Genomic DNA, 23,964 nt, shown 5'->3' with positions numbered 1-23,964 from the left:
GGGTACTTGTTGCTGGCAATATCCAGTTTTACTTAGGAACTTAAGTAATGTCCTTTTTCCCTGGTTTCTAATCCAATAAGGAGAAAGTATGAGGTTTGGGGCCTTGCAAAACAATGTGGCTTTTAGGTAACAAGTGAGGGATCAGCTGTGAAGCCAAGCTTTGCGTTTCATGCTTGCAGATCAGCTGTAGTTTTTTTGCTGCCTGGTCTTTGCAGCATTAAGGACTTCAGGATTTTGGGAACCACTGAACAGTAGCTGAAGCCGTTTTCCTCTCTATCTGCAAAAAACCCCATGCAGTTAGTATCCAGAAAAAATACAATTGCAATACCCCTTGTGTCCTGGACAAAACACCCCTTTCTGTAGAGTCCATCCAGGGCCGGACAGGAGCATGGGGCTCCTGACTCCATCCTACCACTGTCTCCCAAGACCAAACTCCCTTGAGTTTTATGAATCACTTTTGAGGAAGAAAACCAAATGATTTGGTAACATCTGCTTCTAAATTCACTCTGCAGGGAACTGTGTGGACAGTTTTACCAGGCTGCCGAGGTTCTGCTCGTTAGATGCGAACAGCCTGGACCTGCCACACTCCCATCACAGTCTGCTGCTCACAGTGCTTGTTTTTGTCACCTTGTGGCATTACACCCTCACAGATAATTTCTTAAACATATGTTTCAATAGGTAAGAATCTGATATAGAAGGCGCACACCTACTTGGCAAGAAAATAAGGATTTTCTGCCTACATGCATTCTATGGATGTGAATGAAGTAATCCACCGAGGCATGCTATATCTCAGCTGAATCATTCATGTAATTGCAATGTCTGTTACAGCTACAAACTAGCGTGGGGGCTTGCCCAAAAACCATGCTGTTTCCGACCCGTAATTTTACAAAGGAGCCAAGTTATAGCACAGTGTGAACCCCAGCTGAAGGCAGAGAGCATGTAAGAAACCCCCTTTTTTTCCAGAAAAAATACAGCTGAAGTGGAAAAATTGTATGGTCTACCTGATAAATGCTTTCCACTTTGCACTTCATAAAAGAGGAGGCCACATCCCTGGAAGATGTCTGGACAGCTCATTTGGTAACGCGTGAGTGACCTTAGTTGGGGCATTTAGGTTTTTGGCTTGTGCCAGCTTCCAGGTGTTTCTGGCACAGGTCAGCATGGAGGGTACCAGCCTCAAGGGATATGGGGCATTTGCTCCAGTAGTGGTCCTCTTCTTCCTGATTGCTTGGCGGCTGTGTGGAGTTGCTGGAGTTACGGGCAGGATTGAGGAGCACGTGAGTTGTGCTTTATCACTGACTTCAGCAGGAAGCATTCCTGCTGGGAATAGCCTGCACCTGCCTTGTATCCTTTTGCAGATGCCAATGAAAGCTGTTCATACTGCTGTGGTATCTGTCGCCAGCAGAGTCTGGGCGTTCCTTGGTGTGCAAGCATCACTGAGGTTGACTTTTGGCAGCCAAGGCTTTCTGCAGCCCCATGGGCAGGATCCTGCCCGAGTGCCCAGCGGTCTTAATTCCCATCGACTCCAGTGTTCAAATCAATACTGTTATTTATGGGGATCAGCTTCCCTTCCCCAACACCACCTAACATCTGTAAGCCTGTCTGGTGCCTGCCTGTGTTAGGCATCTTGCTGAATGTCAAACCTTGGTCAGAAATTGGCTCCTCTCAGGGTGACTGCCTTGCACCTGCTCAAGTTCTTAAAAATCACTTTACGATGCCAGGTGTGGCCACAGCCAGAGTTGTAGGGAAATGAGGACTGCTTGTCCCACCCTAGACATGGGTATGCAAGGAGCCTGTTTCCATCTTACGCGGCCCATCAGCGTCAGGCTGTAGCTGGCTCCTGCTTTCCTCAGCCGCATCCTTCAGGTTACGTGCACAGAATGGTAAATCTTGGGAAGCTTTCAGGATCGAGTTGGCATGTGGCTTTGCAGCCACTAATTCCCATCCAGCCCCTTTTTGAGGCAGTTCCCAGGGTGTTATCTGGGGAAACCTTGGAGAGGTTTAGCCCCAGACCAACCATGCACAGCTTTCTTAAGTGAGCATCCATATCGTGCAGGGGACATCTGAAGCCACACTTGACCTGTTCGTTGGCTTACATTCCAACTTCAGTAGCTTTCAGGGATGCCAGCAGTGAAATCTAAAAACAGATTGGAAAGGGGAGCTGCTTCTTTAGGTCCATAAATAGGTGCTAAATCCACATCTGAGTCCTCTTCTTATTTATTTGCCAACTGTGCTTTATTATGACACCCACCAAAGGACAGTCAAGCCCAGCTGTGGTTAACTTGAATTTAATCAACTTTAGTGATCCCAGTAGTAAGTAATGGGCCAATACATATTTTTATTTTTTTTTGCCATGGGGTTTATGTACAATTGTGTAGAAGAAGCACACTGGTGATCCGCCTGCAAGGCTTCTAAATCTGAGACTGCACTTCAGGGTAAAATTGCGTAGATCAATAACTCAGGCTATAAAAGAATCCGGTGTTTAATTAGAACAGAAGAAGGGTTTTCCTGATAATGTTGGTGAAAAGGTCACAGAAGGCCGAGCTCAATAAATTAAAAAAATGTATTTATGTGGTTATAAACATATATTACAAGAAAAGATTGGGAAACCTAAGTAGATACTTCTCTTAAATACATTAGTATTGGAATATGAACACCTTTAAAACCTTTAGCCTATTAAAATAATGAATTACATGAAACAATATTAAAGCAGTACATGCTATCTGCCTCAGGTATTTGAACTAATGGGAACATAAAGCAGCTGCAGTGAGGATTTATTGAGGAGCTAAATCAGCTATTGATGGCGATAACCTTTCCTGCAAAAGAAGAAACGAATACATATTTTATTTACATCTGTCCAATGCATTCAGGTCAATAAGTGAAAGCTGCAGAGCAGGGTGGATTGATGTCTTTCCTCTTCCATTCTGGAACTAAAAATTCAATGTGGGAGGAAGTTGACTAGGCATAAGCACTTTGAAGTGCTTACGTGTTATTCCTTGTTGCTGCTACTCATTCCCTTGCTGTAAGCAATTTCCTTTATTCAAAAATTCATTAAATGATAAAGGCAAAATTGATAAAAATCATAGAATGGTTTGGGTTGGAAGGGACCTTAAAGATCATCAAGTTCCAACCCCCCTGCCAAGGGCAGAGACACCTCCCACCAGACCAGGTTGCTCAAAGCCCCATCCAGCCTGGCCATGAACACCTCCAGGGACGGGGCATCCTCAGCTTCTCTGGGCAACCTGGGCCAGGGTCTCACCACCCTCACAGCAAAGAATTTCTTCCTAATATCTGATCTAAATCTCCCCTCTTTCAGTTTAAAACCGTTCCCCCTCATCCAATTGCTCCACTCCCTGATAAAGAGTCCCGCCCCATCTCTCCTGTAGCCCCCTTCAGGTACTGGAAGGCTGCTATAAAGTCTCCCAAGAGCCTTCTCTTCTCCAGGCTGAACAACCCCACCTCTCTCAGCCTGTCCTCATAGCAGAGGTCCTCCAGCCCTCTGATCATCTTCATGGCTCTCTGCTGGACTTGTTCCAACAGGTCCATGTCCTTCCTGTGCTGAGGACTCCAGAGCTGGACACAGGACTCCAGGTGGGATCTCACCAGCGTGGAGTAGAGTGGTAGAATCACCTCCCTCGACCTGCTGGCCACACTTCTTTAGATGCAGCCCAGGGTGCGGTTGGCTTTCTGGGCTGTTAGCACACATTGTTCGCTCATGTTGAGCTTCTTGTCCACCAGCACCCCCAAGTCTTTCTCCCCAGGGCTGCTCTCAATCCATTCTCTGCCCAACCTGTATTTGTGCCTGGGATTGCCATGACCCAGCTACAGGACCTTGCACTTGGTCTGGTTGAACTTCATGAGGGTTTGCACAGGCCCACCTCTCAAGCCTGTCCAGGTTCCTCTGGATGGCATCCCTTTCCTCCAGCGTGTCAGTCGCACCACACAGCTTGGTGGTGTTGGCAAACTTGCTGAGGGTGCACTCAGTCCCACTGTCCATGTCTCCGACAAAGATGTTAAACAGCACTGGTCCCAGTACTGACCCCTGAGGAACACCACTCGTCACTGGTTTCCACTTGGACATCGAGCCATTGACCGCAACCCTGTGAGTGCGGCCATCCAGCCAGTTCCTGATCCACCGAGTGGTCCATCCATCAAATCCATGCCTTTCCAATTTAGAGACCAGGGTGTCATGCAGGACAGTGTCGAACACTTTGCGTAAGTCTAGGTGGATGACATCTGTTGCTGTAGCAATGTTGTAGAAGGCCACCAAATTTGTCAGGCATGACTTGCCCTTGGTGAAGCCATGTTGGCTGTCACCAATCACCTCCTTTTTTTCCAAGTGCCTTAGCAGAGATTTCAGGAGGATCTGCTCCATGATCTTGCCAGGCACAGAGGTGAGTGACTGGCCTGTGTAGTTCCCAGGGTCTTCCTTTTTGAAAATGGGGGTTATGTTTCCCCTTTTCCAGTCAGCAGGAACTTCACCAGACTGCCACGACTTTTCAAATATAATGGAAAGCGGCTTAGCAACTTCATCCGCCAGCTCCCTCAGGACCCGTGGATGGATTTTATCAGGTCCCATGGACTTCTGTACCTTCAGGTTCCTTAGATGGTCTCCTATCTGTTATGCTTATGCATTAAGAAATATGAATAGTTGAGTTTTGTTCATGTTCTGTAATACCAGCTGCAGATTTTCATGGCTAAATTAAAAATATATAGTGATAATATTGGCTGGAGTTGGTTTCTCTGAGGGGTTGATTTTAAGTTCTCAGGGTACTATGTCTGAAAAGATGTGTGCTAGGGAGAAGGTATTTTTATTACTAATACTAAAAATAAAAGACTTGATTCACTACCTTCCTATCTAAAAAAAAAAAACAAAGATAAATCTGCGTATGTTGAGAATTGTAATCGCCTAAATAAATGTCACAGATAGAGGAGCTCCTCCCACAGTGCAGTTTGCCTTTCAAGGCAGTTTTGTTTGTGCTGTAACAGCCACTGATTAATAATTCTATTTCTTTAGGAAAACAGCTTAAAAAGAAAATAACAAGTTAAGAAAGATCTATTCTGAGGTGGAGGTTTATTGTGCGCCAGCACAGATCGCAGCTTGGGCTGTGTGCCACGGGCAGGCAGCTGCCCCGTGGGACATGCGGGCAGCGCTGTTGCCCAGCGGAAGAAGATTAGATGAGGTACGGGGAGAAAAATGCTGATTGCCATTTCCCTTGACAGTGCAGCGTTCTGGGATAAGTCAAACTGATGAACTTGGAGAAGAATGCCTGGAAGATAGTGAAAAAGTGATATGACCCCTGAGAAAGGAAGCTGAGGCAGCCTTCAACAGGCCTTTTTTTATTTTTTTTTTAATTCCCATGCTGTACCAGTTAATGCTAAATGTTGCCAAAAAGTTCCCACTTGTTTCTTTCTATTTTTTCTTTTTTTTTTGAGCAATCTTGGATCTCATGCTTATTCAAGAATGCAGGAGGTCTTGCTTTTATGTACTGTAGTCTCACAGAAGTTTCTAAGCTCTGTGCATCCATCCATCCATAGTAAATTCACTTGCTCTTTATTATGTTGGTCATTTATTGGTCTGCTGATGTCTTTCTCCACGTGTGTGTATAGAGAGAGATATATATGCACGCATATGTATGTATATATAAACCCAGAACAAGCCAGCAAATTTTAATTAATTTTAATTTCATTTATGGCAATGGATGATCTCATTTTCTCTCATCTGCTCCGTGTATTACAGTTACACAATTTGTCAGCCAGAAAGGTGCATTAGATTTCAACGTTTTTCATCTTTTTTCCTACAACCTCTGAAAATATTTTGGAGGTGCAGACCCCTGCATTATCCCTTACTGAATCTCTACTCCCCAGCTACTTCTTGCAGAATGTTTGGTGGCCCACAGGACCTGTGGGATGTAGGGGAAGAACGAGTGATGGTCCTGATGGGGTAATGCGGCTGTGTGTGGGCAGTGCTTGGGCTCGCCCACCTCCAAGAGCCGACCTCCACCTGGAGGTCATTTCTGAAGACAAGAGATTTGTAACGTCCTGCTGGCTTCCTGCTGTTGCCCCATTAAAGCCTGTGGCTCGCAGTCCATGGAAGATGCTCATTAAAGCGTCCACCGTGGCATGGGTGAAGTGGCAGGGACAGAAGCTTGCACTGAGGACCACATGGTGAGTCTGGGGCTGGACTTCATGCCCTTTCTGCTAGAAGGGTCAAACATTTCTTCTAGCAGCAGTGCCTCACTTTTCTGTTTGATCTGGCTTTGCGTTCAGGAGGTGGTTGGAGACTACAGTGGCTGCAAACCAGAGAGGTGGTGGAGTCTCTCCCTCCCTGAAGATATTCAAAAGCCATCTGACGTGGTCCTGGGCAGTAGATCTAGGTGGCCCTGCTTGGTCAGGTGGTTGGACCAGAGGACCTCCAGTGGCCTGGGCTCCTCATACCACCCAATTGCTCGGGGAAGGTACAGACCATGGGAACATCTCCCCTGGGCACTGCTGTGTGTCCTCCAAGGGAAAGGTATAGATCACTTGATAAAAACTTGTTTTGTCCATGGGATCATGCTCTCAGCATGCTGAGCTGAGAAGAATAATGGTGTGGGATCAATTTCACTGGAGCTCGTGCCTCTGAGAATCAAATTTCCCCTATGAGTTTTTAAAAAAATCATATTCAAATGACGATTTAATGTGGAAACACATTTCCTGATCTAAAGGTGAATAGTTTAATTGTTCAAGATAAATATTTAACAGCAGCGTATCTCTTTCCAGTAAAAACACTCTGGGCAGAGACTTCCGTTTGGTAGCAAAATGAAGCTGTTATTTTACGTGCCTTTGACCTGATTCAAAAAAAATATTTAAAATAACCTAGTTGGCAGATCCTGCCATGGGAGGCATCCAGGTGGAAGGGTCAGAGTTGTGAAAGGGGAGACTGAAGTGAGGGATGAGGGCTGTGGGTGTGATGGACACTGAGCCGCTGGTAATCTTCACACTCTTCAACAGCCACCAACGTTGCGTGCTGTAGCAGGAGTGCATGGTTTGCAAATGGCCTGTAAAATTAATTGCCAGTTAGAATCACCTAATTACTGAGCTCGTGATTATTAACTGAAGGTGCATATGGGTCTGAAGTTGTACACAGCTTCTCTGCCATGCTACGACTCCGCCGTGCCATTGCTAAAGGCTTTGTCAGAGCTGCACTTGTATGGTGGTCTGTGAGCCCCCAGAAAATGGCTGGTGTTCCTGTCCTCTCTTGATCTTTTCAATTTTGAAGGGCAGTTTCTGAGCAGCCTGCCTGGGGCCAAGGCATACTGAGATAGCCATCAATGAGCATAAGCAAAGGGCTGGAGGTGGGTGCAGGAATCCCCATACTCATAAAACCAGTAAAGACCTCACTCTTAACGGTGAAGTCACTGTTACAAGTCAAAATAACAGTCATTATTCACTGTTTGATTATGAGGATTTTCGTATTCACTGGGTGCGACGTAGTATTTATTTAAACACCTCTCCCAAGCATCCTGCAAGATACCATTAAGTAGGTGTTGCTGAATGATGCAGGGCTGCGATGACTGAACCTGTTAGAGCCGGGGCGCAATGAAATACGCTGTGCATTTTTGGTACCTTTTTTGGATGTGTTTGCACATTGTCAAGTACCAGCACCTCATATGTTCTTCTGCTTTATCCCTTCTTGGCCCTTGGCTTCAGCTTAGTTTAGATTTTTAGCATTTGCACAAGTTGTATTTTTAGGGTATGGGTATTTTGAAAGTTTCAATAAATATTTTTCTGAAGACCTAAGTACAGATGTGTGTGGCTGGTGCTTTCCTGCCCGAATCCCAGATTCACGTGGCAGGGAAGCAAAGTCACGGTGGAAGCACTTTCCTGTGCTCACTCAAACCCTCAACATGGAGGTAAATATTTGTCAGGAGACCCTTGTCCTCTCCCACACTCCCAGATGTACTTTTTCAATGAGCTGCATTTCAGCCAGGACCCTGTGTCGGGTGTCATCCTGTTGGCCACCTTTAGACACACAGATTTGGGGCTGAAGCAGAGCTTGGGTGTCTGACCAGTTCGTAGCCTGAGGAGACAAGGGCAAAGGACATTGAATGCAATTTCTGTTTTGAGGCATGGAAAGGTGACAAGACTTGACCAAGGCTGGGGAGGAGATCGGTTGCTGGATATGAATTGAATGGCAAAGATCCTCCATGAATACATAATGGAAAAAGCTCCATGACACTTTTCCTTTCTAGGATTAATTTCATCAGGAAGTGAAATTAATACCTGAAGAGGATGTATAAGCCTCTCCAAGATGTTCAGGATCGCTGGCAACCCTCCGTTACTGCACGTTGCACTGGAGGGCCCTTGGGTTTAGGTTACAAGATAGCTGAAGGCTGCCTTCCTTTGGATACTGGATGCAATATGACGATATGAGCTTTAATGAGATCAGTTGAATTTCTTCATGGCATGTGGGCTTGCTGGTGCAGGGACCCATCTTTACCCATAGGCATCTTGGTCAGCTTTTGCCACATGGGGCTTTTACCTTTGCTTGGGTACCAGGGGCTATCAGCTTTAGTTGACAAGCATTATTCAGATGGGGAATCTTTAATGGGGACTTTTGGAATGGAATCTTTACTTTTTTTTTTTACTTTTTTTAGTTGCTGGAATTAAGTGTGCAATTTTTAAAGGGGATGGCTGGGTGAGATAAGTTGGCTGGAGGCCACGGCAGGGCTCTCCTGTGACCTTCTACAGCATCTCCAGTGCTCCCACCCCTCCAGCACGAGGGTTGTCATCAGTGCTGGTGATTTTAAGAGACGTCCATGGTTGTAAGATCAATGTTGGCTTTAGCAATGAGCCTCCCAGCCCTGCCTGAATGTTTTGGTTCTCTAATAAAAGCTTTGACCTACATCTAGCACCAGGAAGCGATGAGGCTGTGATAATAGTCAGGCATCCCAGTGGAGGGCATGCTGCTAACCAAGCCTCCAAGTCAAAAATGGATGTGTCCTTTAAAATAACATCAGATAAACCAATAAAGGTTGTGGTCAGTAAACAGCTTTATCTCTGCCGGGCAATATGTAGTCTCGTTTTGATGGAGAGGATGTATCTCTTTAAGAACTGTAGATATTAGGATGAGCGCTTTCTATTTTTAGTTATAGGAAAACAAACCAAAAGGCAAAAAAAGCCCCCAGTTTTCCATGGTATGATGATGATGGTGGTGGAAATGGGCTGGACCACTCAGGGTGTTCAGTAGTGAAGCAGTTATCTGGAGTGGTAAAGAAGAAAGGTTCTATTTTAATTGTTCTTTGCTGTATGTTTCTTAGATGTGGTGTGTCATCTAGAGCTCTCAGTCCCCTGTGCAAGGCTATCTCGCGGGAAGCTGTAACAGCTTCATGGATATCCTTTCTAAAAGGCTTGCTGCCTTTAAAAGCAATGAAGGCAATGCCTGTGAGGAACGAGGCAGGAAGGTTTTCAGCCCTGTCCTCCCAGCAGCTGGCTGTAGCCCAGGAGTCAAGGGGAGGTCAGCAACAGCAGGATGAAAATTAGCATCATTGCCCTGACAAATCAATAGTGACGGGGTGATGCTGCAGGACCACTGCTGTGTCTGTGCCATCACCCGTTTGTGTACTCATGTTGCATGTTTGGGTTTTTTTTCCCCTTTCTAGGATGAACTTGACCTCACAGACAAGCACAGAGAGGCCATGTTCGCACTGCCGGCGGAGAAGAAGTGGCAGATCTACTGCAGCAAGAAGAAAGTAAGAGACCTGTCCACGCTGTGGTCGGGGGCTGAGCCCCTTCCCTCCCATGCAGGGTGGAGGGGAGATGTGGGGAGGGAGAGAGCTCTCTTGAGATGCCCAGTGGTATTTGGGGTGTGGCAGAAACACATCTGTTCCCCGGGGTGGCCCTGGGGAAACAAGGTCTTCAGTCTCCACAATGCAGAGCCTTTCCCCTCGAGCCCATTCAGGCTGGAGGAGGTGTCCCCACACCCTGCACAGGTGTCCCCCCACCCCATGCTCATCCCTGCCAGCACAAGCAGGGCCCCATGTTGCTTTGTGCCACCGAGGTTGGCATTGCTGCGGCAAGGGGCTGCTCCGGTTAGCATCCATTGTGGCCCTGCTCTTCTCTGCTGATGTCTTGGTGCCCAGTTACAGCCTGCTCAAAAGCCTCCCCCTCCCCTAGGTTTCCAGTTTGCTGCCATGAAACAGGCTTGGGCATCTATTTTGTCCTCCCAGAGGACTGCACAAATGGAAAGCGCCACTGCGGCAGCCGTGCCCCTGCAAGAGGTTTGGCCTGGCTGTGCAGAGCTTGCTTTTAGGGCGAAGTTGTGTCACCCCTGGGGCGATGAAGGGCCCATTAGCCCATTAGGCTTTAACTGAGATACTGCTGATAAGAGACAAGGGCTGATGCGAGTCGCTGATCTCTCTGCTGAGCTGTCAGCATGGCGTGTCCGCTCTGTGATGCTGCCCTTGTGGCCACGTTTCTTAGGCTGAAAACATGCATGCACACCATCCCAATGCTGAGATACACTGACATCTGAGCTTGGTTGCATCACCTTTCGAAAGAGGTCAAGAATTGAGGTTCATTTGTATTTCTGCTGGTAAATCCATGCCCAGCTTGTGCCTGTGAGCAGGTTCACAGATGCTGGTGTTGGCTCCCATGGTCCATGTGGGATGGAGCAGATTGCCTCGCCACCTTTCTCTCTTGGTTCGTTTCTTTTTACTTCTTGGGGCAGGCAGCCCAAGTGGTGCAGGGTACCACAGGCTGGCCACCTGTGAGGTGGCCAAAATCACTCTTTTTTTCCCTAGTAAACCGAACATTTTGCCCCTGTGTGTTCGCACAGGAGTTACCCCCAGCTATCTGTGCTGGGACTCATCCCTCCCAGCATTGGCCAAAGCAGAGATTCTGCAGGACATAACACCGTGGAAAGAAATGGGGCAAAAGTCCTCAGTCTCACAAGCAGATAGATGGACACCAAAGCCTGCGGGGGAAATGCCCCTAGCTGGGGGAATGTACCTGTTGGAGCCGGTCCAGAGGAGGGCCACAAAAATGATCAGAAGGCTGGAACACCTCTCCTGTGACGAAAGGCTGAGAGAGTTGTGATTATTCAGTCTGGAGAAGAGGACATCTTATTGCAGCCTCTCTGGGGACACCTTATTGCAGCCTTTCAATACTTAAAGGGGGCTTATAAGAAAGGTGGGGACAGACTTTTTAGTCAGGCCTGTAGTGATAGGACAAGGGGTAATGGTTTTAAAATAGGAGAGGGTAGATTTAGACTAGATGTAAAGAAGACATTTTTTACAATGAGGATGATGAACACTGGCACAGGTTGCCCAGAGTGGTGGTAGATGCCCCATTCCTGGAAACATTCAAGGTCAGGTTGGACGGGGCTCTGAGCAACCTGATTGAGTTGAAGATGTCCCTGCTCGTTGCAGGGGGATTGAACTAGATAACCTTTAAAGGCCCCCTTCTAACCCAAACCATTCTGTGATTCTGTGGTTCCCAAATTCGCCAGTGCATCCCCTGACCTGGCGGCAGGAGTTGGCTCAGCCGTGCTGGCTGTCGCCTGGCCACACTTGAAGGGCACTCGCTGCCATTAATGCCTCTTTTCTCCAGCTGTAGCAATGGCACCAGTTTTTCCAGCTGTGTTTTAGGCCAAGAGCAGGCTTACCTTGCTCACGTAGGATTAAGTTCTAAGCCTCTCAAAAATACCCCTGAAATCCCTGTATTCTTGTTAGACAGAGGCCTGCCATGCCTGAGGTTTAAATCGGAGGGGAGAAGAAATGTTAGCAAATTACAGACACTGGTCTGAATCAACAAGAAAATGGGCAGGGGAAGGTCGCTTGTCACTGCCTGTTGGATAAGTGGAGCCGTGCTCCGGTGCGTCTGGGTAAGGAGAGATGGCAGACACTTAAATAAGCAAAGCCATGTAATTATTATTGTGAGTGGAGATTACGTGCTGTCTAATCTCCCAGGGAAGGGTTCAGATGGGGCTGATGGTACCTCTCTCCCATTCCAGCACCTCCGTACACTCACAAGTTTTTTAAAACTGTGCTGAGAAACTCTCTGCTCCTGGGGGATGTTGAGGGAAGGAGCCACAGAAGTGCCCTGTAGCACTTCTGATCAGAGGTTCTCGAAGCAGGTGCCCATTTGAGGCCGGATCCTGTCTGTTCTTCTGGTCTGGTCCTTGTTCCTCCAGCTACTCTCAGCTGCTCCTTCCCTACTCTTGATACCGTCTCGGTGAGCTGCAGAGCGTACATGCCACTGCTTGCTCTGAAGATGTGCTGGTGGCTTGTTAGCAAGGGAGACAAATGCTTTTGTCCTGCTTTTTAATTAAATATGAGTGAGACCATATCAACAGAGGCTCCAGCAGTGGACGAAGTCAGGAATTGTTGGGGGGAGAACATGTCTGTATGCACGGCAGGCTCTAGGCAGCCCTGCTACTGTGCGATGAGGACTGGCACGCAGCAGAAACGTTGGTGCCTATCCCGGCAGCTTCTGGTAAATCTTACTCGTGTACCTCTCTGACTTCATGAGGGCAAACCACCTACGTGGTAGCCTGGCATTGAGGAGAGGGGCTGGACTTCTCCAGCTGAGAGTAATGGCTGGGTTTTGGCCAGGGCCATGGAGCTGGAGGCAGGGCAGGGGTCTCCCTGTCCCAGCAGCAGGCTGAGCGGCGGTGATTTGGGAAGTCCAAGGATGCGCCTAAACCCCTTTGCCCTGCCTGTGTTTAACAGAAAGTTGTCACTTGAAATGCTGGTGACAGGCAGCTTTGCCTGGTGCGTCCCAGGGGACTGGCAAAGGTGGCCATCAGTCACAGGAAGCTGCCTGATTTACCAGGGGTCCAGACTTGTCCCCTGAGCAGTTTTTGCTCTTTCCTCTATTGCCAATTTTGGCTCCTGTTGGAAACAGACTGTCAGGTGACTTCAGTCAGGCTTTGAGTCCGAAAGCCCCAGTTTGGGGCATTCCTAAATTTTAGCATTTTCCCCATTTTCTGCCGGTTGCAGTGCTCCCTGCCACAACTGCAGAGACCAGTTGCAGCAAGCTCTGCCTCAAAAGAGCAGCATGAGGCAGGACAGAAAAGCTGCCTAGCCTTCTCCTAGGGGTTTTCCTTGAAAATTAGCTTTGCTGGGCTCCAAAACAACTCATGCTGTTGCTGTAGCCCGTGCAGCCAGGACACTCCCCTGCCTCCATCTCCTCCATCAATGGCAAAGGTGTGTGCAGCACAGAAAGCATCTGAATATTTGTCCTTTCAGCGCGTTCCCTGCTGCTGTGTGCCATGTCTGGCACTGCTGCTTAGCTGTCAGTGTCACCATACTCGGCTCTCCAGAGTGCATCCCGGTTGTTGCACATTTTATATATTCTCAGGGTAGGTAAGATTTGGTAAAAGGTGACCAAAATGAGACATTGTTGTGCTGGGTTGTCCTGGCAAGGGGCTTGGCAGCACCTGACCTTGGCAGTGCTCATTCAGAGGAAATAAGGGAAAACCATCATATTTCCTTCCCTGGAATATTTCCCCCTGCCCTGTAGCTTCATATCCTGGTTTCTCTGCCCTGTAAGCAGCTGTTTCTATCCCAGGCCACAGTACCGGCTTGGCAGGGCGGAGATTTTGCCCTCCCTGATTCTCTGTCCATGGAGACAGGAGTGTTGATCTGCATGAGGATAGGGAGGCTCTACAGAGAGACTTAGATAGATTGGATGGATGGGCCAACGTTAACTGTATGAGCTTCAACAAGGCCAAGTGCCAGGTCCTGCACTTGGGCCACGACAACCCCATGCATCGCTACAGGCTTGGGGAAGTGTGGCTGGAGCTGCCTGGCAGAAAAGGACCTGGGGGTTCTAATTGACAAGCGGCTGAACGTGAGCTGGCAGTGTGCCCAGGTGGCCAAGAAAGCCAATGGCATCCTGGCTTGTACTAGAAATAGTGTGACCAGCAGAAGTAGGGAGGTGATTGTCCCCCTGTACTCAGCACTGGTGAGGCCACACCTGGAGTATTGTGTCCAGTTTTGGGCACCTCAATCCAAGAGAGATATCGAGGTGCTGGAGCGGGTGCAGAGGAGGGCAACGAAGCTGGTGAAGGGCCTGGAGAATAAATCTTATGAAGAGCGATTGAAGGAACTGGGACTGTTTAGTACGAGGAAGAGGAGGCTGAGGGGAGACCTCATCACTCTCTACAACTACTTGAGAGGACACTGTAGAGAGGTTGGTGCTGGTCTCTTCTCACAGGTCATTAGCGATAGAACAAGAGGGAATGGCTTCAAGCTGCAACAGGGTAGGTTTAGACTGGACATTAGGAAACAATTCTTCACAGAAAGAGTGGTCAGACACTGGAAAAGGCTACCCAGGGAGGTGGTTGGGTCACCATCCCTGAATGTGTTTAAGAGTCGTTTAGATGCGGTGTCGGGGGATATGGTGTAGGGGAGAACTTTGTAGAGTGGGGCTGATGGTTGGACTCGATGATCCCAAGGGTCTTTTCCAACCTGAATGATTCTGTGAGACGCCAGGTCTGATCCGAGACCTGATCGTGCTCAGAGCAGGGGGATGCACTAGATGAACTCCCTGGGGTTCCATCCCACCTGCATCGCCCTGTGATGTGGGCAGGGTGGAGCAGAGAGATAAAAAGCATCTCATGATGGGGGCTGGCAAGTCTGTCCGCAGTGACCCGAATGGGAACTGAAGTCTGCATTAAATCCAGCCGCTGGGCAGCGCTTGGGTCAGAAGAGAGGTTTAAAGATTATTGAAGAGACCTTCTTTGAAGTCATCAGCCCTCTCTATCGCTGTAATAAAGCAGGGAAATGTGAATGCTGCATTAGCAGCAGGATAAAATCTGCTTTTAGAAGTGGTATTTCTGGACGATGACTCGTTTCATACCTCATCCCAAAATATTTCACTCCCTGCTGGCCCTGCTCTCCAGGAGAGGATATTGCTCAGAAACACAGGGAGGAAGCAGGAGGGTTTGCAGCTTTAATGTTTCTTTGGCCTGCGGGTTTGCTTCAGTGGAAGAGAGTGACTCAGGATGGCCTTTCTCAGGAGGCCACACTCCAAAAGTGTTAGTAATTAACACTTTGCACTTATTCTGCAGCCCCTCTTAATTGCAACAAGTTTGGCTCCTGGCAGCCAATATACGTAATGTCCAGCTATCAAAGGTGCTCACCGGGTGATCTTTATAAACCTCAAAATACAGGTGGATAAAGGCAAAGGTGGATAATGTTCAGGCAAAAGCTCAGCATGAATAACCAGGTGAAAGGCAGCGAAACCAGCTCACATGGATGAGGGGTCTTGCTCTGCCCCTCTCTCTTTTGATTCAGCTAATCTCTCTGAGCATCTGTAAAGCTGGAGTAGGGAAGAAATGACCTGCAGGGATGCCAAGCTTGTGTTGAAAACCCTTTGTCATGGCTAACGCTGGGTACCTAGTAGCACAGTGTTAAGCTGCCCCCTGCAAGAAAAGCTTATATCTAAAATTCCCTCAGACATCAGACATAAAACCAGGATCCCTTCATATTAGGAGAAGGCAGTGGTGGTGCTTTTGCAAGGGAGAAGGGGGAAAAATGTGATAAATAGGGAAATGAGTGATGGCTCTCCAATAATACTCTATTTCCCAGACAGACAGCCTCTTTCCCCTCTAGCTGCACCTTCCACTCTCTCCCTCCAGAGAGCTCCGCTTTCCAGCCAGCTCTTCCACTTGTCCTGCTCAGTCCTGCAGCTCATTTGCAGGGCTTGTGTTGCTATTTCCTTCTTTTAAAAAACGTGGTGGGTAGTGTTTTGGTTTGGGGTTTTTTTTTTGGTGTGTTGTGGTTTTTTTTTTCTTTTTTCGGCAGTAGCAGAACTAAGAGCAAAAGCTGACAAAAACAAGGGGAGGAAGAAAAAATAGCTCAGTGTTTCATCACGCTCCTGGGTCACCTGGGGTGGACAAGAAGTGTTTCATGGCCCCTGAGCATCCGGATACACCTGCGGTTACTGCAGCAGCAGGTTGAAATGTCATAATCTCAGGTGTCATTTTCTCGGGCTGACTGAGAGAAAGGGCCTGTTTGCATGGCTGGGGGTATTTTTCAATAGGAAATGTTTATAGTTTTTATCTTTAAAGATAATTCCCTTTTTAGTCCAATCACAACACACTTTTGTTTAAGCAAGGTTTTTCTCCCTCTCTGGCCAAAAAATGCATCTGTTAGCAATTTTTTTGGATTTTAAAGCAAAGTTTTTCAAATAATGAGCAAGCTGACTGTGGAAGACATCTGGTCATGCTATATTTGCTTATGGGGAGCACAATTTTTAAACCTGGGGAAAAGCATAGAAGGGCATGTGTGTATTTGTCGAGGCAAGGGTACAGGAAGTGTTAGCATACAGAAAACTGGAGCGGTCTGGGGTGGGACCCTGAGATCCTACCTTAGGGAGAATCCAATAAAATTCCAGCCCTTGGCAGCATCACTCCATGAGCCTTTGGCAGGGCCTGGGGAAATGGCTTTAATTGCATTGTTTAGTGTTTGTTGCAGGAATACCTAGGGGACCTGAGTGGCTGGAGGGACAAGGAAGACCCGGAGGGCCAAAACCTCCACCAGTGCATACCTCACAAAGGCTCAGCCACATCAGCAGAGCTGGGCTATGTTAAAACATCACATGTAGGCTGCAGATGGGCTTTAAAACCCATCCGTGACACTGTCTGCTTCTTTTTTGACCTTGCAAACAGCATCCACGTGGATTATCCGTAGCAGGCAGGGAGGAGAGGGTTGCCGAAATGTTGTGGGCTGCCAGCTGCCACCAGCTTTCCCTTGCTTGGCTCTTACAGAGCAGCAAGGAGGGGTGGGGAACACAGTGCAATATAAAAATGCAACCAGGAGGATGTGTAAAAAAGAAAGAGGTTGCTTCTGTTTTTTGCAGCAGGTTCCAACTCAAGAGGGGTTTTGGTTTTTTTTTTGACCCCTTGCTATGACTTCCCAGGTGTGAAGTTCTCCTGGGGTAAGCAGGTGGTGCCAAGAAGCGGGTGGACCATCAAAGTCACTAGCGTTGTCCCTGAAAGGCTCTCCGGAGTTTGCTTGGAGCTGGCTTCTGCAAGCCAGCCCTTTCCTTCTGACTTGGTTTCACCTTGAAGGATCTAAGCTGGTGTGTTGGACATCAGGTGGGTGGGAAACCTGGCCAGCCGCCCTCTGGGGCTCAGTTATCCCAAAGCAGTTCCAGATCCTTCATCACCACCATGGGCTGCCAGTATGGGAAGGAGGCTGCTGGATCAGACAGAGATGAGTCCTGCAGACTGGGCATCTAAAAGGTGTCTTCAACATCTTGATTTGGAAGCAAAGCAGCCTGAGGAGCTTCACAGGTGTCTTTCTCCCTGCTGCCATGGGGTCATGCAGGAGAGTGCATTGCTCCTGGCAGCTGCATTTCTGCAGGTCAGAAGGGCAGGAGCTCATGGAGATGCACCTTCCAGGTGTGAAAGTGCCCAAATGGGGCCAAGACCAGCCTGTGAACTTCTTTCGTGCCACCTCTGTCTCAGTCACCACCTCCTCTGTGCTGCTTCCCAGTGTCCCAAGGATGGTCACTGGGAAGAGCAAGGGCAGTCTGGCTGTGGGAGCTGCCAACACCCTTAGGGGGAGGCACGTGGGCTGTGGAAGCATCAGTCTTGTCACTAAGATGTGGCAGGACTAGGGAGTGTGAAATCTCCCTGGGAAGAGCAAAGGGATGGATGGAGCTGGCAGATCAGTGACCTTCGCTTGGAAAAGCTCCCACTAATGAGACGTCTTGACTAGGTGCTGCTTTCCCTGCGGCACCTGGCACTGTCAGAGAGGACGGAGCTTGTTCATTGGGTTCACACCGCAACATCCCCCTGCCACTGCCACTGTGGTGCAGGACAGCCGAGTGGCAGCATCTGTCAGCCCCGCACATGGAGGTGGAGCCTGGAGTGAATGGGCGGCAGAGGTAAGGCAAGAAGAGGGTGCAGCAGCGCTGGCACCACAACTGGTGTGATTTGTATTTTTGCCAGGTCACTGGAAGGAAGAAGTGGGTGTTGGGGAAGCAGATGGGAAATGAAGCAGGGTACGGGGCAAAGATTGCCTTTGGTTGCACAGCTTTGGCATTTCCTGGTTTTCGCAGCAGAGCATGTGTGACTGTCAGGGCTATTTCCCAGAAGACAGCGAGGGATGCTGGTGCAGATATTACAGATGAGAAGGGATACCCATCCCTGCACTGTACAATTAGAGCCGTCAGCCTGCCTTTTAAAGAGCAGCTCGTAGTAAGCCGCAGCACAGCACTGGGCTGTCTGTGGGGTTCAGACCAGCCCTTGCTTCTGCTGTGCTTCTTGAGAAGAGAGCAAACACAGCAAAGACCTAAACACATCCCAGAGAAGGAGAAACTGGGAGATGTTTGTGTCCCTGGTGCCAGCCAGGCAGGATGCCATGGAGCATCCTGGAGAGCTGACGTTAGCAGTACTCAGCTCTGCACCTGGGCATCCCTTGTTGAAGGCAGGCTGCAAAACTCACATCCCCAAAACATACTCTGGGTGCTGGGAAACTCTACAAATTCACCCTTTCAAACCATGATGCCCGGAGAGGTTCCTCCCTCTTCCTGGTCTGCCTTGTGAGCAAAGCCTTGTGAATCACTTCCCTCTAGGCTCATTACTTTGTTGGGAGATTTCTTTACCGCCACCAAATGCACTAAAGGACACTTATCGGTGCACTGTAGACCATTAGCTGCAGTAATTACTACTGAGCAATGTCCTGCAGCAAGCCGAGGGAAGCCCGTGCCCTGATCTTTGCCTGGTTTATTGTGCAGTTCCCCTTTGCCTGGGAAGCTGCTTTCCGTTGAGGCTGGCTGGCTGCTCATCTGAATTAATGAGGTTCTGCCGAACTTAATTGAGAGCACTCTCTAAATTGGGGGTTTCAGGGAGGAAATGCAAGAGCCCGAGGGAGCCGAGCAAAGGGAAATACTTATAGTGCAGCATGTTAATTATAAATGAGCAGTTTAGCCAATTTTGTTGTTCAGCCTCCCCTCTGCCCCCTGGAGGCCTTTGTGTTTTTGTTCCACCACTTTCAGCCTTAAACAAGCAGCAGGTCCGGATCCCTGCCTGCCTCACAGGTGTTTGCACCATGCAGAAAGGTCCTGGGATGAGCTGCCTTCCTGCTGCCTTCCCACCCCATTCCTCAGCGTTGGTCTTGCTCCCAAATCTTGCGCCCAAATCTCCAGACTGGGAACAGCCCATCATCTCTTGGTGCTGTGCAGTGGTGGGGACCTCACCACCCTTCCTAGCTGGTGTCGCTGCTGGGAGCACTGGTGGGATAGGGATGCTCCTTAAAAGAAGTGCTGATTGTACCCTAGGGTGATGGGGAGGACCTCCAGTGACCTCTCCAGCAGGTGAGTGGGCAAAAGCTGGTTCCTTTTCGGGCTATATTCAAGGCATGCGTGGGTCCCCTAGCTCCACTGTCCCCGGGGCACCATTTGCATGCCATCATTTAAAGCAAGGCAGGAAAGTTGGGAAAATCAAAATCTTTGCCCACAGGCTTTGCAGAGTTTGTGCAGAGCCTTCCCGTGGCAGAGCATAAGACGGCTCAGAGGGGTGGGCTGGCAGACACGCACAGGGCTTATGGCTCCTGGGTATCCCTCCTTCTTCTTCAGTGCCTTCACCACGTGTACGTGCTCTCTCTTGTTTCTGATGCATACGGACGGTGTGCTGTATATGGCTGTGTGTACCGGGGAAGGGCGTGCTTTTGCACATAGGAGCAGATGGGAGGGTCTTTTAGGAAAGCGTGCAATGTGAGCTGAGAAACCAGAAAGACCTGGCTGCCTATGTCAGACGGGATAGTTACCAAGCAGGAAAGTGGCCTGAGCCTCACCCCGGCTGCTTGTTACTGCTGGGGGACCATGGGGTCATCCAGCAGGACGGGTGGGCAGCACTGAATAGGGCTAGCACCAAGAAACTGCCTTTTGGTTGCAGAAAAATAATGCAAGTGACGCTTTCCAGATTGAACCTGCCATCGGGTGCAACCTGGCCTCACAACCCCATGTCCCCATGCTGGTTGGCCATGGGCAGTTCCCCCGTATCCTGCTCCCACCTCGCTCCCGGGGGCTGGTGGTCCCACTTGGGTTAAACTGACAGCTCTAACCTACAGGTTGCAGAAATGATGTGTGTTTCCCTGGGTTGAAGAATACTTTGCAAAATATGAGAGTTTACTTCTCCCACCCAGCTCAGAAGAAGCAGAAGACCTTCCTTTGGCTCTGTGAGAGGTGGTGGTATAACTTGTGCCTTTCCATTCAACTCGTAAATATAAATAACACCTCTGTTTCTCAAGCTCCGTGACAGTTTCCCATGCTCCTGAGCATCTTTCCAACAACCTGGATGTCTTTTGGTGGACTGTGTGTGAGTGGACACACCTGCTGCAGGGACTCCTGCAGGTGTTTCTCTGCACAACAGAGGGAAGCTCTGACCGACCAGACAGCTGCAATGGATGTCCTCTTCCCAGCCCCTTGGGAAGGTATTGTGTTTCCCCCACCGCGGTGGAAACCTTCCCCTGGCTGTGGCTTTGAGTGGCCAGAATCAGTGCTGGCAGGTGACAGTCCCTGCATGTGATCCCAGACGTGGACATAAATTCAGCAGGATGTGCAGCCGGATGGTCCCTGGGTTATTTGGAGAGGATTGCTTCACCAAGACCGTTTGCCAGCAGACAGTGAAAGGTCTCAGGTCCCACCTCTGCCCCTCTGTCCTTTTGCCTTTGCTGGAGGTTAGTTTTCAGGAGAGAAGAAAGCAGAGAGAAGCCAGCACATCCCATTTTTCCTGTCTGTGAAAAGACTACAGGCATCCCTGTGTCTCCCCATCAGGCTGGGTGTTTCACACTCAGACAGCAGATGAGCATTTCCCTTGTTATAAGCACTGTTTGGACAGGATGGGGGCAGTTATTTTTGTTGCTGGCAAAAACAAATTGTCAGAGCGTGATTATGAATGGTCCTCCATCCATACGGAGGCAGGCAGTGGGACCTCCTTCAGGTTTATTAGGTTTGGCAGTAGCATGGATAGGACAGAATTTTTTGTTGTTTTTCTAACATCTCAGAAAAATTCTCACTCTTTGCTGATTCCCACTTCGTTAAAAAAAATTAAATGTGGAAGGCAGGTGAATCAAGTGTTTCATTCAGAACCTCGGTTCTTGGCAGGAGGAGGGGAGAACAACCCAAAGTATTCAAGCAAGGGGGCAGGAGGGCTGAATGCAGTCTTCTTGCTCAGTAAACTTGTTTTATTTGCTTTAAACTTGACCAGATCTATAGAAGATTAAAAAAAAGTGAGGCTCGTGGATGCGCATCTGTCAGTGGGCATCCTGCCTGAGAGCATGGCCAGCCGGCATGGAGAGCTGCTTGGGGCGGTCTGGTCACTGCCAGGCTGGAGTACGGCAGCTTGGAGAGGGCTGGAGGTGACTACGAGGGTGGACAAGCAGCTTCTCTTGGCTCTCAGCATGTCACAGGAGATGCCCGAGGGTGTGTGAGGCCCTTGTTGCTCGCAAACTTCTGTTGTCCCCATCCCAGAGTCGGGGAGAGTGAAGGGTGAGGTCTGTGGGGACCGGCTATGCTACCTGTGGCGGAACTGGGTTCCCAAACAAATTACCTGTTGCTAACTGTGTTTTCTCATCTTGGCAAGCTGCAGCTTGGAAAGTTTGGATGCATGAACATTTCCTATGTATGCCTCTTGAACCATGGTAAATTATTTGGGACTGTGCTCCCTTGGACTTGCTGAAATCAGCTGGAGGATCAGTAGTTGTCTGCATGCACGGACATGGGAGCAAAGGGGTAGGTCAGGCAGCTCCCACCATCGCAGGTGATGGTGGTGTAGGATGACCTTTGCAAACATCCCTTAAAGTTAGGGAGGGGGCAAAGCCGTGCAGCAAATCGGGCTGTGAACTGAAGATGGTTATTGAGGGAAGATGCCTGGGATTTGCGTAGTATTGGCTGACTCCAGCTTTGGCCTGTGTGACATTTCTGCTGTGAATCCTTTTTCTTCTTTTGATGTAAGTTTTTTGGTCAATACAGTGGGGAAAAGGGTTGATCTTGAAGTATTCCCTCAAAATCTGCCCACTTGCTCCAAGCAGTCCCTGGGGACATTTATCTGAGCTGGGCTCAGAAGTCCTTCAGTCATGTTATACAAGAACATGGTAGAACCTGAAAACCTTTGTGAGTCCCACCAAACGCAGGGCATTGTAGACCAGGGTGACCATGAGGCCCTGCACCGCTCAGTGTCATAGATCATGGGCTTAGGGGTGACATCCTTTAACAGGGTACATTGCCAGGTGCATTTTCCCTCCTAACAACTAATGAAGGTGCCAGAGGAGTTGTCTATTGTGACTGGAGTCTCTCTTAGGGTGTTGGTAAGTCATGGTCCAGCTCCAGGAGTGGAGCCTACTTTGTTACATTTATTGACTCTTCTTTACTTGTAGGAGACACTTCCCCCCTTCCCCCCACAAGCACATTAATCAAGGCTGTACAACCAAAATTTCAAGGGCATTGTTGAGTCGGTACAGGAGAAATCTAGATGTAAAATTTCAGTGTGATTTCTCCAAAGCTGATGCAGTATCATTGGGGCAGTTTGGTCACAGGCAGATGGTATAACGAGATTGTATATGAAATAGTTCAATAAATCAGGTAATGTTCCTGCAGGTGGAGCTGTCGGTGGTGAGCTGAGAATATAGAAAGTTGTGCTTATATTGATATAAAGTAATGCAAGAGCTCAAGGGCACTTCAGAGGTGGTTGTCATGAGGGGCAGGGGAAGTTAACGTTATTTCTACTAAGCTACTGTCTTTGTTTCACTCCCTCCTCCTCACTCCTCCCCCTGCCAGGACCAGGAAGAAAATAAAGGAGCCACCAGCTGGCCAGAGTTCTATATCGATCAGCTGAATTCAATGGCTGCTGTAAGTACTTCTCCAACGCTATGGCATTGTGAATCCTGTACTGGGGGAGCAGCGCTGCGGTGACATTCTGTGGCATCGCACCCAAGAGGGTGGCAAGTGCTGTAGCCACAAAGGCTATTTTCAGCCTTTTGGGTCTGCAGACCTCTCAACAATTTGCAGTTGGCAGTAGCTTGCAATTTGTCCCAGCAATTGAGAAACCCTCGATGTAGGGATTTAAGGATATCATCCATTAGACCAACAGATACAGCTGGAAAACGGGGGCATTTTCTATGGCAGGAAGGGCATTTCATCATAGCCCAGGCTGGGAGGCTGGGACGTGGATAGCAAACAGCAGCTTTCACTATAAAGCCACCAGGCTGGTTTTCAAAGAGTCTGTTTGATTGTGCAATGCCAGTGGGGCATCAAGCTGCTGTGGTTGCTTTGAAGCCGATAGTTCCTGTGCTTTTTCATGGATGCTGGCTACCCCCCTGCTCCTGAGACACCCTTCTGTGCCGGGCAGCCACCGTGAAAACACGGCACTGCGGGTTGTCTGTCCCACGAGGGATGTGCTTAGATGGAATTTTGTTAAATACTTCCTTGTCAAGATCATGCCGGGTGAGACAGAAATAGCACTGTTTTCTGTAGGAAATGGAGTTTATTTCCTGCAAGGCTGTGCAGTTCAGACCCCCTCCATCCTCACTCCTGCTTTCAGAGGCTGAAGGTGGTGAAGTTTGTGGCCACTGCAGTAGGGATGGGAGCAGCATGGAAAATTAAAAAGGAAAGCATCATTTTTTCCCCACTATGTTTGTCCTGCTGTCACGGGGCCAGGGTGACAGGGAGGGTAGGGCTGGGTAGGGGAGTGGGGATGGAGGTGGGGAGCAAGGGACTTTGAGCCAGGAAGGGAGTGTGCCACTTCCCTCCGGGAAGGCAGGAATGCCCAGGGCTGGCTATGGACTTAGGTGAAACCCTGAGCCTGAGCAGAGCTTGTGATCAAAGCCTGCCAGATGCCTGGAGGGTGGCTTTGATCTCCCTGACACGATGCCGAAGAGGAGCTGGGTTAAATGTGAGGGCCAGCACAGCTCTTCATATTTTCTGAGACCCTTTCCCCCTCCTTTGGCTTAGCCTTGGCTGATGCTGGCC

The 23,964-nt window shown here is 48.9% G+C and overlaps 1 protein-coding gene across 4 annotated transcripts in view; it reads left to right on the top strand.

Annotated features, from left to right (window-relative positions):
* DAAM1 (dishevelled associated activator of morphogenesis 1) overlaps positions 1 to 23,964 on the top strand; it is a 63,091-nt gene that overhangs the window by 5,137 nt on the left and 33,990 nt on the right. For all 4 annotated transcript variants that reach the window (XM_074148440.1, XM_074148439.1, XM_074148438.1 and 1 more), the window contains exons 2-3: positions 9,642 to 9,731; positions 22,774 to 22,845. In XM_074148440.1, the coding sequence (XP_074004541.1) occupies positions 9,642 to 9,731; positions 22,774 to 22,845 (162 nt within the window). The remainder of the gene's footprint in view (positions 1 to 9,641; positions 9,732 to 22,773; positions 22,846 to 23,964) is intronic.

Source organism: Numenius arquata, chromosome 6 (genome assembly GCF_964106895.1).
Source record: "Numenius arquata chromosome 6, bNumArq3.hap1.1, whole genome shotgun sequence".
Lineage (NCBI taxonomy): Eukaryota > Metazoa > Chordata > Aves > Charadriiformes > Scolopacidae > Numenius > Numenius arquata.
Note: the sequence above shows the minus strand (reverse complement) of the source record. Positions and strands in the feature narration are given on the sequence as shown.